We start from the raw sequence: 16,317 nt of genomic DNA, 5'->3' as shown, positions 1-16,317 counted from the left end.
GTGTGCGTGTTCCGAGTGTGCAAGAGTGCTCGATATCAGAAGCGTGTGTATCTATCCCGTGCGCGATAGATCTTGTACAGAGATTAGAAAGGTCTAAAAAAAAATAAAAATAAGCATCGTTGCGACCCAAGTGCGCGACGAGACGTTTCACTTTTATCGAGATCTCTCTGATGGTGGGATTTGCTCGCGATTTTTCTCGAGCTCTCTCGTCGGATCCTCGCGTGACTCTAACGATCGCGAAGGATGAAGGAAAACCGTCCGCTATTCGGTGTCTGTTACGTGTTTCGATTGTTTGCTTGAACTAAGGATACTAATCTGTGTCGGATCGACGTGTTTCTGACTGTGTTAGGAATAGAAGGTAACACGAGATAACGGTGAAAGCCAAACGATCGTAGACGAAGGTATATAATAGTAAAATTGCTTCGAAACAGGGAGATGAAACGGAGTTGCGAAAGAAATTACCATCGTCGTAATAGTCGCAGTGGTCGTAATAGTCTTTGTAGGCGCATAACAGAACAAAACGAAGAAACATATTACATCGAGTGACACAGAGCTTCTGCCTCTTGCGAGTAAACCATTTATAGCGACATTCATATTCTCGTGTAATCCCGGCCACGAATCTCTTCTTCTCCGTACGGGAACGGAAAACCCTGATCGCGAATATCGTTTTCGACGACGTTCGTCTCGCGACAGAGATTCGTAGCGTGGATTTCGTCGAAAAGGACTTATCATTGCACCGTGTGTTCTTCGTCGATATTATTATTGCTGTCTTGTACCTCGCATCCTGTGCCGATGGTTGTACTGTGACGAATGGGGATGATGCGTGTGTCTCTGAATCTCGACGACGTTGCTAACCGTGTCGCTAAACCCTGGTCCGTCGTGGTAATAATGACCGTGATGATCGTACCTAGTTCGCCTCGGTGATTGCGATCCGTGCACGACTGGCGAGTGTCTTCTGCAAAAGAGAAACATCCGGCTAGAATCGCTTCTTCCTTTCCCTCGTTGGGTTGTACCATACTTATCTGCCGCTTCTCTATCGCATTCAAACATCAAAAGTAATGAAAACGGCTCACGAAATTAACCCGTTGACCGCCGTGCTTCTTAAAAATTAGCATGAACGTTACGTTAATAGCTATTTGGTATCTCCAAACGGTAAACGATAAATTCTCGTGGCAGTCAACGCGTTAAACAATCATTATTTTTACCAATCTTTCGTTGGCATGCATCGGATTATGGGTTCTGGAATAATAGAGGGTGAAACAGCCCTTTCGGACCTGACGGTAGCATAACTCTACGTGATGTTTCATAGTCAATATTTTTGAAATATACAGGATGTAGCGGGACAGGTATTTAGAGCTTTTTGATAACACTAAACCTACCGGCACTTCATGTATACCCATTCCTACCATGACCGGTCACATAACCAGTCTTTTTTTCTCTCTTTTACGAGGCAATTCTAATTTTTCCGTTATATGTACAGGAAGTTGTATTTTGAAGTTTATTCGTAAGATATCCTTCTCTTTTATGCCGCATATTTTTTTTTAAAGCATTGAATTCTAAGAACCTGTACAAAAATATTCGATACTTTTACTCTAAACATGGATTAGTACTTTAATAGTATCAATAAATTAGTAATTTTAAAAAAAGCTCTTGAAAACAAATTTTCTTTCAAGTCGATAAGTAAAAATAAACAATTTATAGTCCAGTTTTATTCCACATCAGTCGTATGATCAATAAGAAATGCTAAAACTACTTTGGGTATGTAGCGTCAAAGTAAATGTGAAAATAAACATAGAAGACAGCAAAAATTATAGTAGCTGGTATAGTCATTGGATAGAGGATAAAATGCCCTTTAAAATGAGCGTTTGTACGAGTCGATAGCTTTATTAGTTCCGGAGATATAGCGATTTTAATTTTCAAGTCGATCGCGCGAGTCCGAAGGGTCTGTTTACGTTTGTTTACGTCGCGCGATCAATGGCCGTACGTGACCGTAGTAAATAGTAAACGTGACGTCACTCGGTCACTCGGTCAGTGGGTCAACGTGCGAGAAGGAGGTCCGACGCGACGCGTCAGACGAAGACAGCGATAGTCGAATTAAGAAAAATTACCTTTTACATAAATTGCGATATCTCGAAAACGAAAAGTCCGATCGACAAAAACCAAAAACCATTTTAAAGGGGAAGCTTCACCGCTGCCAACAGTGGTTCAATTATTAATAAAACACTAGTAGTTTCGGAACTGTACGCGTCTAAACTTTTAGTATTTTTAATGCGCGTTAATAGCCTTTTCTAAGCCGGGGAAGCGAGAGACAGCGGAATTGAAAAAATTATGTTTTACATAAATTACGATATCTCGAAAACGAGAAGTCGGATCGACAAAATCCAAAAACCATTTTAAAGGGGAGGCCTTGCCGCTTCTAACAATGGCTCAATAATTAATAAAATACTAGTGGTTTCGGAACTGCACCGGTCTAAAGTTTAACTATTTTTAATACGCGTTGTTAAACTGTTCTAAGACGGTGGAAACTGAAGATTCTCTCCTTTCGTCTTTGCTATGCATATATTTCCTATTTGCATCGAAAGCTAATCAGAATTTGGTACCAAATTTTGTCCAGTCTTTTACAAAAAAATATAAATCATTCAACCGATCAGATGACCGGTCGTGGTTGGTTTAGTGTTAAGATAGGGGTAGAGGCAGATCATAAATTTTTGTGCATGACTGTAAGTCGGAGCGTAGAAGCATCCTATCGAGAATATTTTTAATAAAATTTTAGTAATTTTATCTCCTTTATGTACGATAGTAAAACCATGCAATGATCCTTCTTTAGTATATTTCCACACCGTACGCGTGCAACCGTGCTTAGAATTCAGGTACGAAAGGGACAGGTCAAAGTTTAAGAAGAATAGAAAATGCTTGTCAATTGGAAGATCATAAGAAGTTAGTTGGTCCAAGCATGTTATTATTTATAATAAACGTTTCGACCTTCTGGTTCAGATCTTCTTTTTCGATCAACTTCCAAGTGGCACCAAACAACAGTGGCTTTTTGTATTGCTTCTTGACCGAGCTGCTCTTTACTCGGAGACACTCCTAAGATTACAATTTTCATTAGACAAACGATGTAAAGACGTAGTCGAGGCTGCAAGCTTTACGATTAGATAATACTACGGTACAACAACATGCATTGCAAAATTTTAATTTGTATCGATTTAAGGAAAAAAAAAAACAGAAAAATAATTATGGTACAACCCAATGTGGTCGAGCAAACCTTGAAAAACGCGCGCGTCCGATTGTTACCTTAAACTCGGTGAACGCGAGGGATGTCTGATTGGATGGGCAGGCGGATGAAGTCTCTCGCCGGCGTGGGTGAGACTCTCGAGACTACCGGCTCGCGAGTCGCTAACTACGACGTCCTGAGGCTCCATCTAAACGAACATACTCGTCGGTTAGGGAACGGTCCCGAGGACACAGCGAGTCAGGAGTTTAAGGAGAGTCGGGGTGTCGCCGGTTCTTTGCCTTCGTTACTAACGGTTCGCGCCTCGAACGAAATATCTTTCTCGACTCGAGACGCCTTTTGCCTCCGAAACGAAGAACTTCTGCGCGAGCTTACGTCCACGATGCTCGATGCCAATGTCGAAAAAAAAAAATTCCAATCGATTCACCCGGAATTTTCCATTCTCCGAAATGTTGTCGCGACTCGCGCAGAGGCCCGCCATAGTCCATGCTATTTTCGATGTTTCGACAAACGGTAGACAATCTCGAATATGAGAAGAACAATCAGCGAAATGGAGCAGAGTAGTCGATATACAGGCACATGTGCGCGCGTGTAAAGGCATGCAGTTAAAAAGATTTCCTTCGGTCATGCTTCATGCTTTGCTGAGTAGTCTCGTTCGGGGTGACTTGGGGGGTGAGAGACAGAAGAGAAACGAGTGTGTCCACTACCTTTTGAATCGATACCTCGTTCCAGAGGTGTCGCTTACTTACCGGGTCGCGGACATACATGAAAATTACGACAAACAACAAGACAAGACGGAGAACGAGGCACTCGCAGGCTAGCCGCGAATGCTTCGTTGCTCTCGAGAGTAATCTCAAGGCTGAAAGCAGCTAGGGACAAGGGTGGGGGTTTCTCTAATACCGACGTTGAACGGTCACTAAGAATGTTGTATCCAGGTAATGAGGTGGTTGTGGGAGTCATCTAGGTGGGCTGCTCGCTAAACGCGATCGGTTCTAATCGGTTGTATTTACAAAGATGCTACCACTCGGCGGTCGCGATCCATTCGCCACTTAAAAAGTCTTTATTCGGTTTTACTCCAATCTGTACGGTACATTTGTTACCTACATCGGCGTCTTTGACGTTTTTTCGCGTCACTGTATTCCTTTAACAAGCTTTGCTCGAGAGATTCTCAAGTAAAAAAGTACGGGCACGGTCCGCCCTGGTCGATATTTCAAATACAAGGCCCGTACAACCCCCGAAGAGGGTTGTGCGACATCCAATCTTTGATATTAACAGACTGGGTCTCGAAAACGATAAATAGCAGATGGCGAATCGATCTCGATCCCCGCCGACTCACGACATCGCGCGCAATACTTTTCGTCCGTTCCGTTGATCGATCGCGAAACATTGTGTGTGTCTCTAATCCTTTGTAGCTCGAATCTATTGATCTATATCTAGTCTAGTGTCGTTGGAAAGAAAATGTTACCCGATCTAAAGGTGTTCTCGACTCCGTCTATCAGGAATTTATCTGGTTTCACGCAAGCTTATCTAGAAGTGTTCTCTGTATCGCCCGTCTAAAGATAGATCGCTTCAGCCCCGGCGAAACTAATCGCGACGCACAGAGCCCTATTCTAACGGCGAACGATCTAAGTGTTCTAAGAAAGCGTGTCGTCGCATTCAGATTCTACGTAAAAGATCCGTGTCTCGAACGGTCGAGCGATCACGGAGCGTATCTATGCGTCCCGATCGAAGCGAGTAATCCTCGATCTACCGCGATCCAGACGGTTCCGTTCGAAACGTTCGCCTCGTTGGCTGGATCGACGAGTTTTCCTTTTCTTTTTCCGTTCTTTATCGCGACCGATCGAGGTTTGAGCTATCGAAATCTGCGCGACAGGATTGTTTTCTTATTTTTTTGTTTTTAATTGAATCGAGCCGAGAGACCTTGTGGTAACGGATCGAGGAGCGAGGTGCGTAGGTATTCTGGTGTTGATAGTACGAGGGTGGTCGGTGAGCATGATGATGATGGTGATGGTGATGGTGGTGGTGGTGGTGGTGGTGACGGTCATAGTATAGATCTTTGTCGGTATCGTAGTATTGGTCGTGATGGTGATGGTGGTAGTAGTAGTAGTTTTGATCCTGCTGGGAGGGCACCTCAGCCAGCAATGGCTCTAGCTCGGGGGCGCGATCCTCGTCATTAACTACGGGTACAACCCCAGACCCACCCCCTCCCTGGCTACTCTCTCCGCTGCTGCCTAGTATATCGTACTGGTGGGACATCTTCCAGTTCACCTTTTTATTTCTGAAACCAAAACGATCCTCCATTAACGCCTCGAATTTTATTTGAAAAATATTACTATTTAAAACAAACTTCCCCCAGATTTAATTAGAGGAGAGTGTCCTCGAAAGCTTTAATAATTTTAAAATTTTGACTCTCCCCCGCGTAGTCCCGAGCATAGACGATTGTAAATGGTAAATAAAAGGGTTGGAAAGTGCTAGGATACCTGATGCTACGGAGTCGTCTGTGCTCGCCGGCTCCGAGGACCCCGAGGGCCCCATCGTCTTCCTCCCTGAGCTCCCTCTGCTGATCGATCTTCGTTTCCGACGTCGGGCGTATCACCGGTTCGAGGCTGTTCGCCCTACTTCCGGTCCCGTGATTATTTCCGGTGTGATTAACCGCCGTCACGTCCAGTATGCAGTTGAGGAAGGCCGATTGCTAAAGTCGAGAACGTGCGAAACCACACCGGCTATCAGAGCTGGTCGATACGTTTTTCTACTGTATTGTGTTTGTTTCTCGTCGATCGACGCTCTAGATGGTCGTTCGATCCCCGAGCCAACCCATATTTATCGTACAGTATGTACAGGCACATACAGGCTTTCAGGTGTTATCTATCATTATTCTCTTTTCGTTCGTTTCCTCGTTTTATCTTCTTGCTCTTTTGCGTGCGTATGCAAAGTCCCAAGATTTAAGTGAACGAATCGGTTGCGACAGAGAAAGAGAGATAAAGAGAGAAAGAAATTTCTTTTTTTATTTCTTTTGTTTAATTAAAAAAAGAGGCCATGCTAGATAGAAAAAGAGTATATATCGTGGTGGTGCACTTGAAAGTGTCGCTAAAAGAACGCGTTGCCATTCCGTCGACGAATGCACGTTTCATATCTGTGTGTGCGGTTATAGAGAAATTGTAGAATAAAATCGTAGTAAACGGTGAAATGTTATGCGAATTCGTTCCATTGCGATGAGTGAATCACAACTCCGGCAAAGCCTGTATATGTTTGTCAAAAACAAAGACCAAAAGCTATATCTTACATACGATAGTTATTATTTTATTCGATTGTCAAGTGTTTTACGAGTGAGCGTAAAATTACCATATGCAATTAGAGACATTTATTTACTCGTCACGTTTACGGCACTGTGGGAATGCAAACGTTAGTAAGCATGCAATAAAGTTGCACGGACCGTCGTCGTTCCACGAATTTTCCCCCGTTGATTCACACCCGTCTCGATGGAGCCGGATATCCGGCAATTCCCGCGAGAGGAACGTCGACGATTCGCGAACGTTTCGTTAAAGGTACCAATACACATATGCGAACAAGTCGTGGACAAACATAGTACGCAAGCCAACCACAACGAACAAATGTGACGGGGGAGCTACTTGGGGAGCTAAAGATTCTGTATATCGTATACACACACATATATTAACATATTTATATATTTAAATGGTCGGAAGTGTACGTTTTACTCGGTATACCAACATGCCTACGTTACGGTGGACCTCGCTTTTCAATCATCTTCGCGACCTCCTCTAGAATCGGGCAATTTCCATCAAATGGCTCGATTCAAAGGGTGTCTCGAAAACAATCTCGATGAAAAGTATTCAGTAAAAACAATCAAGGTCCACCCTAGCCTACGCCACAGTTGGCTACGGTTCATCTACTGTCGATTACTTCGAAATACACGAACGTGCTCGCAAAGTAACTGCGAGCAGTCCGTCTACGACTAGTTTACTTCGAGTACGGAGAAAAGGGCTTCCTCCCGGAAGTCCCTTCTTTCCTGGCGCGACGACGAGGATCGTTCGCCTGGACATCCTGTGCTCAGTCGTGCGGCGAATAATTCTCGTCGACGGGCGTAAAACATTTGGTTGTTCACAGCATCGTTTTGTATCGAGAAAAATGGCCGAACGTTCCAATGGCCAGGAACGACTGGTTAGATCTCTAACTACTCGACTCGTGGCGATAGATCGTTGTTTGTCGTGTTGTTGTCTGCGTGTCGCGGCGTGTAACCGTATATGGTGTAACTTCGTAGAGAGGAGACCGTGTGTCTGAGACGTTTAAGCCATCGCGGAAGAGAACTATACTAGCAAGGCAACGATCGTTACAGAGACTCAATCCAAAAAACTTTCTAGAAACAGTCTCTACGCTACGTGATGGCGGATGGTCTTCGGACAGTGTAACAGACAGATAAGAAAGAAAGAAACGAAAATATAGTTCAGTCCAGCTAGCAAGAACGCCGAATAAAATCTAACTCGAGGAACGCACGTCGAGCGGCAACGTCGAATCGTAAGTGAGTTCCTCGATCCAACTACGCTAATATCAAGAGCTCTTGTAAAATACAAAAATGAAAAAAAAAAAGAAATAGAATAAGTAAAGACAAACAGTTGCAGCAGAATCGTTTGTAACAGGAACGGTCGCTCTGAGGGGATTGGAAAACTATGTCTCTAATGCTAAGATCTAAGATCGTCTATATCGGATGACTAGCGGACGAGAAAGACTCGGGTGACTATCGATCTAAGAGAAGAATGATACGGAAATCGGTGATCGCTAAAGTCGTGGCTAAACGGAGTGATACTCGAGGCAAAAGGCGAACTATGTTCGAGGATCAAGTTTCTCCGGTTCGTGTTCTCTTTCGAGCTAATTCGTACTACGAGGTTCGACGAACTAGGTAACTTACTTGCAACACGGCTATACCGTGTTCTCGAAGGGGGGCAAAGAGCCGATTCGCGTGGGCGCACGTGCGAACGACACCCACGCGGCACCGACACGACGACTAAAAAATTTCAGGCCGTCGCGATTTTATGCATCGTCGCGTGGTTGCGAATCGATGCGCGCCGATTCCTTTATTTCACTTAAAACCGATCGTTACGGACGATGCATGAAACCGAACGAGCCAGTTCAACTAGTAGATCAAGTATTATCCTAGACTAATTTGCTTATTATCTGAAGAGGAAACGTGCTGTTAGAAAGGGGATTCTTTTAAAGGAAAGACTAAAAGTTTCTAAAAGTTCTATATATCGTGTGAACCCGACGGATGCTCTAGTAAGTACTGTCGCTAAATATATCAAGTGCCTAAGAAAGAAGAAAAGTTCGAGTGTGATTGTGGTTCCGTTTCGAACGCAACTGCGGCTGATTTTATTTTAAATATTTTGTTTACGTTCGGAGAATCGATTTTTCCGCGATAGTTTTCCATCGAAATGTCAGTCGCTGTTGCGTTGGTGATTCGTCGGTCTCGTGATTCGGTGAAAGGAAAGAATAAAGAGGTCTACGGATGTGAACGGAACGAAAATGTACGAGTGTGACGAGTGTCGGTGAATCGTGTGTGCCGTGTATCGATGCATAGAAGAAAAAAAATGTACAAGATCAAAAAATGTAGCAGAGATACAACTGCCGGTTCTAACTTGGAAAAGTATTTACAGACTCGACGTAGGAATATCGTTTAGGCTAATATACTTTATATACACGATAGGCTACTGTGTCTCTGCATGAATTAGTGATTAGTTAAATAGAAAACGAACGTAATCGGTATTATGTACAGAAGAAAGTATAATCGTTCGCTGCGAAGGATCTTCGATCGTTCGTCTCGTTAAAATTCTCTATCGAAATTTGGATTATTCGGACGGATATTCGTTGGTGCCATCCTTCGCAGTGGACGTCGAAGAAGTGTAAAAAAATGTGTCGACAAAGGAAACGTGATTGTATAAAGAAAAACGAAACGAAAGAAACCGTATTAAGATGATAATAAGTAAGAGAAAAAGTAAGTACTACCGCCTGGGCTGCAGGACTTTGCCCAGCATTATCGTTATCGATAAGATCGTTATCGTTCTGGAAAACAAAGAGAAAAGACACAAAGAGATGATTGAGAGCTGCGTGAACATCCTCTTGTCTGGGTATAATAAGTACATAAAAGTATAGTCTGTAGTTAAATTCGAATATAAAATTACTCCTACACTAATGTCACAATAATAATAACGATAACAATAACAATAATAATTCTATTCTCCAGTAAATCGAAGGTTCAAACCTCGCTGTTGTACTCTCTTTCTATGACTCTTTAATGAAAACACGTATAAATTCAACACACAGATTCTTTTCTAATGTTCTAATTGTAACTCATTCAAAAATCATATTGTCCTAATTTTCTATAAGTTGTCCATTTTGGCGTCAATTCATCGTCTGCCCGCGACGATCGAATTTCAAACGTATCTTCTCGATAAAATCAACTATCTCATCATCGTTCCGCACGATTCGCAAATAGCAGACGATGTGTCGACTCAGGACGTTCTACGTTAATCAGTTGCATCAAATTTGTATTGTGACGTTCAGGAAGGGTGACATCGAACTGCTTCTACACATATTGACTCTGCTAATTCGATCGAACAGACAGAAATTGAACGTCTTTTTTGTTCGTAAGTAATAGTTAACTAATTGGGCCGGTTCGTTACCCCAGCGAGACGAGCAGAGGTAACTTTATTTAAATGTCTCGCTGCTCGAAAAAGAGAAGAGATTTATTTTACGAATGCCTCGCGAATGTGAAAACGTTTGAGCACGCTGGGATAAGGAAGTCGGCGAGGAGTCTCGATCTTTCGTTACTCGTTCAAATACATATGAATCGTTAAAAATTCTCAGCACTACTGAGCACACAGTAATATAGCGTCAGAATGTTAGGACTCGGGATGGAAGCTTAGTAATCGTGGTAGTTTTGTTAACTGTTTCTCACGATTCACCGGTTCCGCGACTAGACACTGCGCGTTGCGTCGACGGTATCGAAAGTCGTGTTTTCAAACTGTCGACGCTACCAAATACGCGATACTAAGCTTTCGTAGGTTCGACAAGAAGCTACGGTGGAGTCTGGTGATTTTTCTATTTGAAACGTGGCTTCCACACCGGCCGTGTGAAATCCTACCACGATGAAGCCAACGACAAACATCCATTCGAACTCAATCCCCCGATTGGTTCCCGCGGCGATTCTCGGTTACGTCGATTCGATTCTATTCGATCGAACAAACTCCAGCCACGCGAAACGATGAATCGACGAACGGGTCGCGGGAACGCAACGCGGGGGTTTCTTGTCTGAATAGGGGAAATATCGCTAGGGGCTTCGATTTTCGTACGAGCCACGCTCGGACAAAAATTGATGGGACACTCACCTGTCCGGTCGATTCTATCTGACCAAACCTAGTCGTCCTCCAACTTTCGAGTATCAGAAGGCAGACGTATATCTTACCAACGGTCAGTTTATCTCTGCCTAATTCTGAAACAACGTCACGGTTTCGTAAATCGACTGCCAGACGCGACGGTAGATCGAAAGAGATCCTCACCTTCGTTCCTAGGTATCAAAAGGTCCAACATCTTTTTCGCCTGTAGGGGCCAGATACTTCTGATCGTGTCTCTCAGTTCCTCGTTCGCTTGGTTCATCTCGTCGGCTGTCGAGTCACAGTCGACGTTCGAAATTGATTTTTAACTTAAACGAATATTGTCGACTCGAAACTATCTCATACTCACCGCATCTCATCTTGATGCTAAGATTCTCGCGGATCAGGGCGAACAAAGTGGTGGTGAAGTTGACCTTCCCGTCTACGTCCACCGGCATGTTCATCCTGATGAGCTTCTTGTAGGCGAGCCGGTTCGGGCACTTGTTGCCAAACCCCAACGGCGGATCCATGTTCTTGAGCATGTCGTACATCTCGGTGTAGTGGATCTTGCCGGTAGCGTTCGGATCGTACTCCGCCCAGATCCGAACGAACTCGTCCAGGTGATGGGCGCCCAGGATCGACGAGTCCCTCGTCAGGTAGTCGAAGTTGTCCATGATGACGGCGACGAACAAATTCAACATGAGGAACGAACAGAAGAAGATGAACGAGACGAAGTACGCGTACGCCATGTTGGAACCGCATCCGTCCGGTTCCTGTTTGCTGGCCTTTACGTCGCATGCTCGCCCCTTGATGCAGGACAACATGATGTTCGGCCAAGCCTCGCCGGTCGCGCACCTACGAACATCGTCTCCATCACTAATTTACCCTTTTATCGCTTGATATTCTCGATTCGTTACACCCGAACCTTCTAGGGGAACTTGGAAGCCGCTGACAGCAGATCCGACGATTCCCTGGAGTCTCTATCCACCATTTTTAAGAAAAAATCTTCCTAGGGGAATCGTCGGTTTTCAAGCATGCAAATTACTGACGTTTCATGATCCACTACGGTTGTTAGTTTCAACTTACTAGCGGCAAATTGTACGATAACAAATGTTTCGAACACCGGACTTCCCTTGGTAACCATCATGCGTGAGAAAATCAAATATTATGGCACGTATCGTGAATTAATTTCTTGTATCAAACCTTGAGAAGATATATTTTTCTATATCGTATGCGCTATAATATTTGTTTCAAATATGACAAGCAAAATATGTACGTATACTTCGTGATCCTTCGTGATGCAACACCAAAAGCGATACTTGCTCGATCGTTCTACTGCGTGTTGGTTGGAACTGTACGCAATGAGGCGTAACACGGCCCGTTTATGTGTGTCGGTAATCTCGAGTGGTGCAATGTCCATGTCGTTACGAGTACTATCGCTTCGATCGAATGAAAAATTAAACTTCGTTTCGTGAAATGTTGCGAAAGCTGGTGCCGTGGAAATCTGATCCTCCGTAGTCCAACGTTTCTTGGGGGGTCTCGTCGTGCTTTGATCGTTACCAAAAGGTTCTCCCCCCCAAGAAAGTTTGATCTACAAAGGCGTTTGTCGACTAGTCGAATCGCGAGCGTGAAACTTCAGCGGTGCTCTTTCTCTTTGCGAGGAAAAACAATAAGGAAACAAAGAAAAAATATAGCCGTTCATCTGTTTATTCGTAGTTCTTGTTGCGTTACTTACCGAAAAAGCAACATCAGACCTTGAATGAAGCTTTGAAAATTGTTGTGCTTGGTAATAGAAGTCTCGGGATCCAGCGCGATGTTACCGAATATCTGAGACCGAGAAAAAGAAAAGGGCCGCGGCCAAAGGGCGAGCACGGCATTAGCAAACAAGTCTGTCTTCTGGACGGATTTTTAATTTAAACCTTATCCAGGCAACCGCGAACCTGACAACGCTTCCTATCAATATGCGGTATTAACAAAATTCTCCAACAACGACCGTTTTTGTATAATGTCTCGGTTTCTACGACGTGTAACAATAGTGTACACAGTGATAGTGTCGATCTACCCTCTAGCAATACGCATCCACCACATTAATTACGAGCTACGAAACTTCTTTGCTCTTTCGTTTGAATCGATACGCGAGTACTTCGAGCGAACGCTCGGTCCGATTCGATCGGGTGTCGAGCACCGTCGATTTTCTGCCGATTACCCTATCGTCGATCTGTTTGCGTTCCCTCGAGTACCGCCGTAACGTGACCAACTTCAACAAACTAGGGCAAGCATCTCTATGGAACCAACTGTCTATGGGAGGTCTAATTTGCAGGGTTTAATTACAACAGACTGACACGTCGAGCAGCTTACTCTCCTCAAAACCTCATGCCAACAGCCCAATATACTCTCTACCATAATTCGCTACCGATCGTTCGTGTCCTTTTTGCTCTTTCAAACAGTTTCGATCGTTCTCGACACCGATCGTTCCATATTCTGTTATTTTTCTTTTCGGTCAATCTTTTAACAGCGAACGAAACTGTTTCACAGATCGGTAGCTCTTCCAAATTCGTATTCGGTTTACCCCGTTTCTGAACTTCGCTGCGTTTAGCTGCTCGACTCACCGAAAAAGCAACATAAGACCGGCGAAGAAGGACTGAAAGTTGTTGTGATCATCGATCGCTGTTCCTGGATCGTTCGATATATTTCCAAAGACCTGACAACGGGAATTTCATGTGTCACTAAACGCCGGCGCAAACCGGGGATCGTTAAACGTTTCTCTGCTTTCGCTTCAATGCTTCGCCGAACATTCGAAACTCTCGGTGCGGTCCGTTAGCCCGAAATTTCATTTTAAATTGTATCGTTTCGTTTCGTTAAAACGGGATCGCAGAAATTAGAGCTTGGCTATTCGCTGAGCGGGCGATACGTACCTGCATACCGATGATCGCGTAGATGAAGAACAGCATCGCGATGAGGAGACAAACGTAAGGCAGAGCCTACAAGAAACGAGTTTGTCGATAGAAATTTTTAGAAGCTTCGTTCGCCGCGTCGGTGGTTTTCTACTCACTTTGAAGGATTGTACAAAGGTCCAGAGCAAAATTCGTATCGTGTACCCCTGCCTGAGCAGTTTGATCAGCCTGGCGGCACGGAACAGCCTCAAGAAACCGACGTTGATGAAGTTCTCCTGCAGGGGGCAAAGGAAATTGCACTTAAACCCAACAAATGCCGGCGCTTCACCGCGGATTCGAGCCGGGCTTCGTGCGTGTAACGTCAGACGTTCGCGTACGCGCGACCAAGGGCTCGGGTCTTCCCTTTGGCGCCGCCTTGGAAACCGTCTCGATGCACGAACGAAGCTATAGAACGCTTTGTATCTCCCTGTACCCTTGGTCCACTAACCTCCCACCAGGTTGAAATATTTCATACCATTGCATTTCGTCTACGTACGCGTCGATCGAATCTTTCAGCCGCGAGTTCGACCGGACATTCAGGGCTCGTAGGTCGAGAAGCATTCGTGAGCACTTTTGTATTTGATGTTTCCTCTATCCACAATAATTCGTAGTAAAAAAATAATAATAAAATGGGTACATGGAGATTCTGACTGTTCTGTTCAATACATTGAGAATCGTTTCCCTCGAGAACGAATACCCGCTATATAGAAAGTCTCTAGAGTTAGTTAGTCTCGAAAGGCCACGTTTCGAATTTTTAAAAATTAATTTAGTCTTTGCGGGTGAAATGCTCGGACGAATGCACGGCTTGGGGCGATTCCGATCGAGAAATGAAGCTAACGTCGAGCAAACGATATCTAATCGACACGCCTGGGCGTCGCGATGCAACGTCGTTCGTTAAACCCATTTGCTGTGGTCCAACTGTTGACAGCAAAATTTTGTTCGCGTGTTATATACCGCATCCATATGCCATTCGAGAGTCTGTCTTGTGTAAGCTGTGTACGCCTTAAATGTGTAGAGATTGTGTCGCTGCCATGGGCGACATGTCGTGGGTAAATTTATGCAATGTATGAATATCTCGTGTCTTTTGTAGGAAATCATCGTGTAACAAGAATGGGTAATCAGGTCGAATTCGACGTTCGAATGAATGTTGACGCGTTTTCTTTTTTTTTAAATAATAAACGTCGCGTGTTTCGAGAACAATCGTCCGGTACGGTCGACGATGGTAAACGTATTTTTTTGTTTTCTTAAACGAGTAAACCGACACTTACGTCTGTGGTGTAAATGCGACGAAATTTGTACCTTTTTTTCGCCTAGTTGGCCGCCACTGGGCACACTCGAAAACCGCTCCTAGCACAAGAAAACACGATATTGCAAAATTATTGGTTCGATCGGACGTTTTGGCACACTGATCTTCATAATATGCGATTATAGAGCAAAAGACTAGCGGTGATTTACAGTAAACGAAGCTGTCACGACGTCGAGACTGCTTCTAAACAAACTTTCATTACGCGAAGCTTGGTGATACATGATTTTTTTTTTTGTCTTACCTTGGTGTCCGAATGTAAACTTTACGATCGATATTCTCGTTAATATTCGCCGGTTCAACAAACCTACGAGGAGTGCAAGCAAAGTTAAGAGTAAACTCGACTCCCAACGGTCTCGATGCGGCTTCGACGATCGACTATCTGACTTTTTACTGGATAGATCACCGCATACTTAAATACACTTCTACTACAAAGGAGCAACGAAATACTTGATGGGTAAAGTGCTGTAGTTATGTCGGTTGTACGGAGAGTTCAATTTTATACGAACGTGAGAGCTGCTCAAAAGGAAATTGCTCGGAGCTCGGAAGCTTCGTTGATAATTTAACTACAGATATTAACGGGAAAGATAAACTTGATACGCGTTTCGATATAAATATAGAAGCTCTGGTATCGTTCGTTGATCAATGGGTAGAAGTTTAAATTCAAGACAGTTTAAACTCGTGTTTTCCAAAGTGGAGGACACAACATTGTCGGGGTTTATTTAGAGTACAAGAACGTAGGGTCGTTTCGCGTTTAAACAAATTTGGAAACCACTGGTTTAAAGCGTCGGGAAGACATCTTGAGGGAAACGGTCGAGGATACTTCAGAGGGTATGTTCGGACGAGCTTGTTTCCCTTTGAACGACGCCGGTGGTGACGTTGCATGTGTGCTGGCGAACACCGTGGTGATCGTATACTGTGCAGATGTGAACATGTACAGTGTGGGTGTGTAGCGTATGAATGCAGCATAAAGCTACGTATAAGATACATAAGATTATAGGGATTCGAATAAGATCGTTGATTTACCTGCTAGCGTACCGTATGCGTACAAGGCGATTCTAAAAACTCGAACAAGCCACAACTCTTCTCTAAACGAAGATACAATAAAATTCACACGGCAAAATATGTTGATCTCCCCGTGCAAAGTCGTCTTTGGACAACGCATAATTTTCTTGCATTTTACTGTACACAAATCGACTCCTCTTTCACTTTTACAAGCTCGAAACAGTTACCACGGTTTACAATGCGCAAAGCGTCGAGAGGAATCGATCGACGTAGAAATAAATACAAAATTACGTAATCGAAAGACGAGGGGGAGAAATTGAACCGTTTCCCCCGTGAATTTTTCGCGTTTTCGTTCGGGAAACTGGCTACAGTTTGCCCCAGTTTCCAGAACCACCCTACGCACACGTATTCGTATACGTTTGCTGAAACTAAAAAAGCAGCAAAGGGGTTAAAGGAAAGACA

At 44.0% G+C, this 16,317-nt stretch overlaps 1 protein-coding gene across 25 annotated transcripts in view; it reads right to left on the bottom strand.

Annotated features, from left to right (window-relative positions):
- Cac (calcium voltage-gated channel subunit cacophony) overlaps positions 1-16,317 on the bottom strand; it is a 149,577-nt gene that overhangs the window by 10,830 nt on the left and 122,430 nt on the right. For 8 of the 25 annotated variants that reach the window (XM_076771209.1, XM_076771208.1, XM_076771207.1 and 5 more), the window contains 13 exons: positions 14,847-14,894; positions 13,667-13,783; positions 13,530-13,595; positions 12,350-12,441; positions 10,985-11,469; positions 10,801-10,905; positions 10,630-10,733; positions 9,248-9,304; positions 5,713-5,924; positions 5,153-5,510; positions 3,295-3,422; positions 777-955; positions 463-495 (listed from right to left, as the gene is read on the bottom strand). In XM_076771209.1, the coding sequence (XP_076627324.1) occupies positions 463-495; positions 777-955; positions 3,295-3,422; positions 5,153-5,510; positions 5,713-5,924; positions 9,248-9,304; positions 10,630-10,733; positions 10,801-10,905; positions 10,985-11,469; positions 12,350-12,441; positions 13,530-13,595; positions 13,667-13,783; positions 14,847-14,894 (1,984 nt within the window). Of the gene's footprint in view, positions 1-462; positions 496-776; positions 956-2,982; positions 3,088-3,294; positions 3,423-5,152; positions 5,511-5,712; positions 5,925-9,247; positions 9,305-10,629; positions 10,734-10,800; positions 10,906-10,984; positions 11,470-12,349; positions 12,442-13,223; positions 13,316-13,529; positions 13,596-13,666; positions 13,784-14,846; positions 14,895-16,317 lie in introns of those variants that run through there. The other 17 variants (XR_013080148.1, XM_076771211.1, XM_076771212.1 and 14 more) reach the window with 16 other exon arrangements.

The sequence above is a fragment of the Colletes latitarsis genome, chromosome 8 (assembly GCF_051014445.1).
Source record: "Colletes latitarsis isolate SP2378_abdomen chromosome 8, iyColLati1, whole genome shotgun sequence".
Taxonomy (NCBI): domain Eukaryota; kingdom Metazoa; phylum Arthropoda; class Insecta; order Hymenoptera; family Colletidae; genus Colletes; species Colletes latitarsis.
Note: the sequence above shows the minus strand (reverse complement) of the source record. Positions and strands in the feature narration are given on the sequence as shown.